At 33.4% G+C, this 1,141-nt stretch overlaps 1 protein-coding gene across 1 annotated transcript; it reads left to right on the top strand.

Moving 5' to 3' along the window:
* Nucleotides 1-672: 672 nt before the first annotated feature.
* Nucleotides 673-1,135, top strand: LOC125852736 (nuclear transcription factor Y subunit C-4-like; the record flags this gene model as incomplete). Its single annotated transcript, XM_049532434.1, has 1 exon — nt 673-1,135. A coding segment is annotated over one exon (463 nt), but the record flags the coding sequence as incomplete, so codon positions are not given.
* Between the last annotated feature and the right edge of the window lie 6 nt (nt 1,136-1,141).

Here is a 1,141-nt window from a genome sequence, read left to right as displayed (position 1 = left end):
TTATTAAACTACGGTTATCCCTCCTATGATGTGTGAATATAGTGTTATACCGCAAATTAGTTAACGTTTAATCCGATTCAAATCTTTTATAGGCCGTGTATTGCTTTGCAGAATACATTTGATGATTGGACCTATATATTTTAAAACACGCATGAATTTTAGGATACGCGCATCATGACATGTTAGTACAAAAATTGCGATAACAACAATGATTTTGCGAGTATAGTTATGTGATATAATAAAACTTGGAATTTATAAAAAAAATCTAAGTTCATAGAAGTTCTCAACTTCACCAATTGTTCCATAAAATTAATCGTGTTTTACCAAAGTATGATTTAGAGTCTAAAAAACATCAAATTTGACGCATTGTTCACATATCTTAAAGCCCATTTATAACAAACGTTTTAATTCTTTCTATTCATTATTGTTCTTTTTGTGATATATGGAGAATTGTAGAATTTTTTTTAATTAAAATAACTCAAAAAGAATTATTTTTATTAATGTTCAGGTTCATTCATTAATACCTTATTGACTAGAACTAACTAGTATTTAATAAGATGGATTTCTTACAATTTTATTGTTACATATTAAATTGTAACAAATTTTCATTAATAGGCTTGATAAATGTAGATTTAGAAAATCTATAATAGATTTATTTTTCTCTATATATAGAGAGAGCACACAGTTGCATACATATATCAATCTTCGTTTCTGTGTGTCTGAGCTTGTAAACATAGAAAAAATCACCATGGAAAACAACTCTGAGAAATCGACAGTGAATGCAGATCAATCCGCTGGGTACCCAACGCTGGAGATGTTCTGGAAATCCCAACGGAGTGAAATGGAGAACGTTAATGATTTCAAGAGCAGGCTGCTACCTCCACCAACCCGCATCAAGAAGATCATGAAGAAGGATGAGGATGTCCGAATGGTTGCGGCTGAATCACCTGTTTTGATGGCTAAGGCATGTGAATTGTTCATTCAAGACCTCACCCTTCGTTCCTCGCTTAACGCTCAGGAAAACCATCGACGTATTCTGAAGAAGGATGACCTTACTGATGTGATTGTGCAGACTGACTATTTCGATTTCCTTCTTGACGTTGTTCATGCAAACGACCCCTTCACACCAAGTTCTGTTCCG

This window comes from Solanum stenotomum, unplaced genomic scaffold (assembly GCF_019186545.1).
Source record: "Solanum stenotomum isolate F172 unplaced genomic scaffold, ASM1918654v1 scaffold474, whole genome shotgun sequence".
In the NCBI taxonomy this organism is placed as follows: Eukaryota; Viridiplantae; Streptophyta; class Magnoliopsida; order Solanales; family Solanaceae; genus Solanum; species Solanum stenotomum.
The sequence above is the reverse complement of the archived record's forward strand: the minus strand, read 5'-3'. Positions and strand labels throughout refer to the sequence as shown.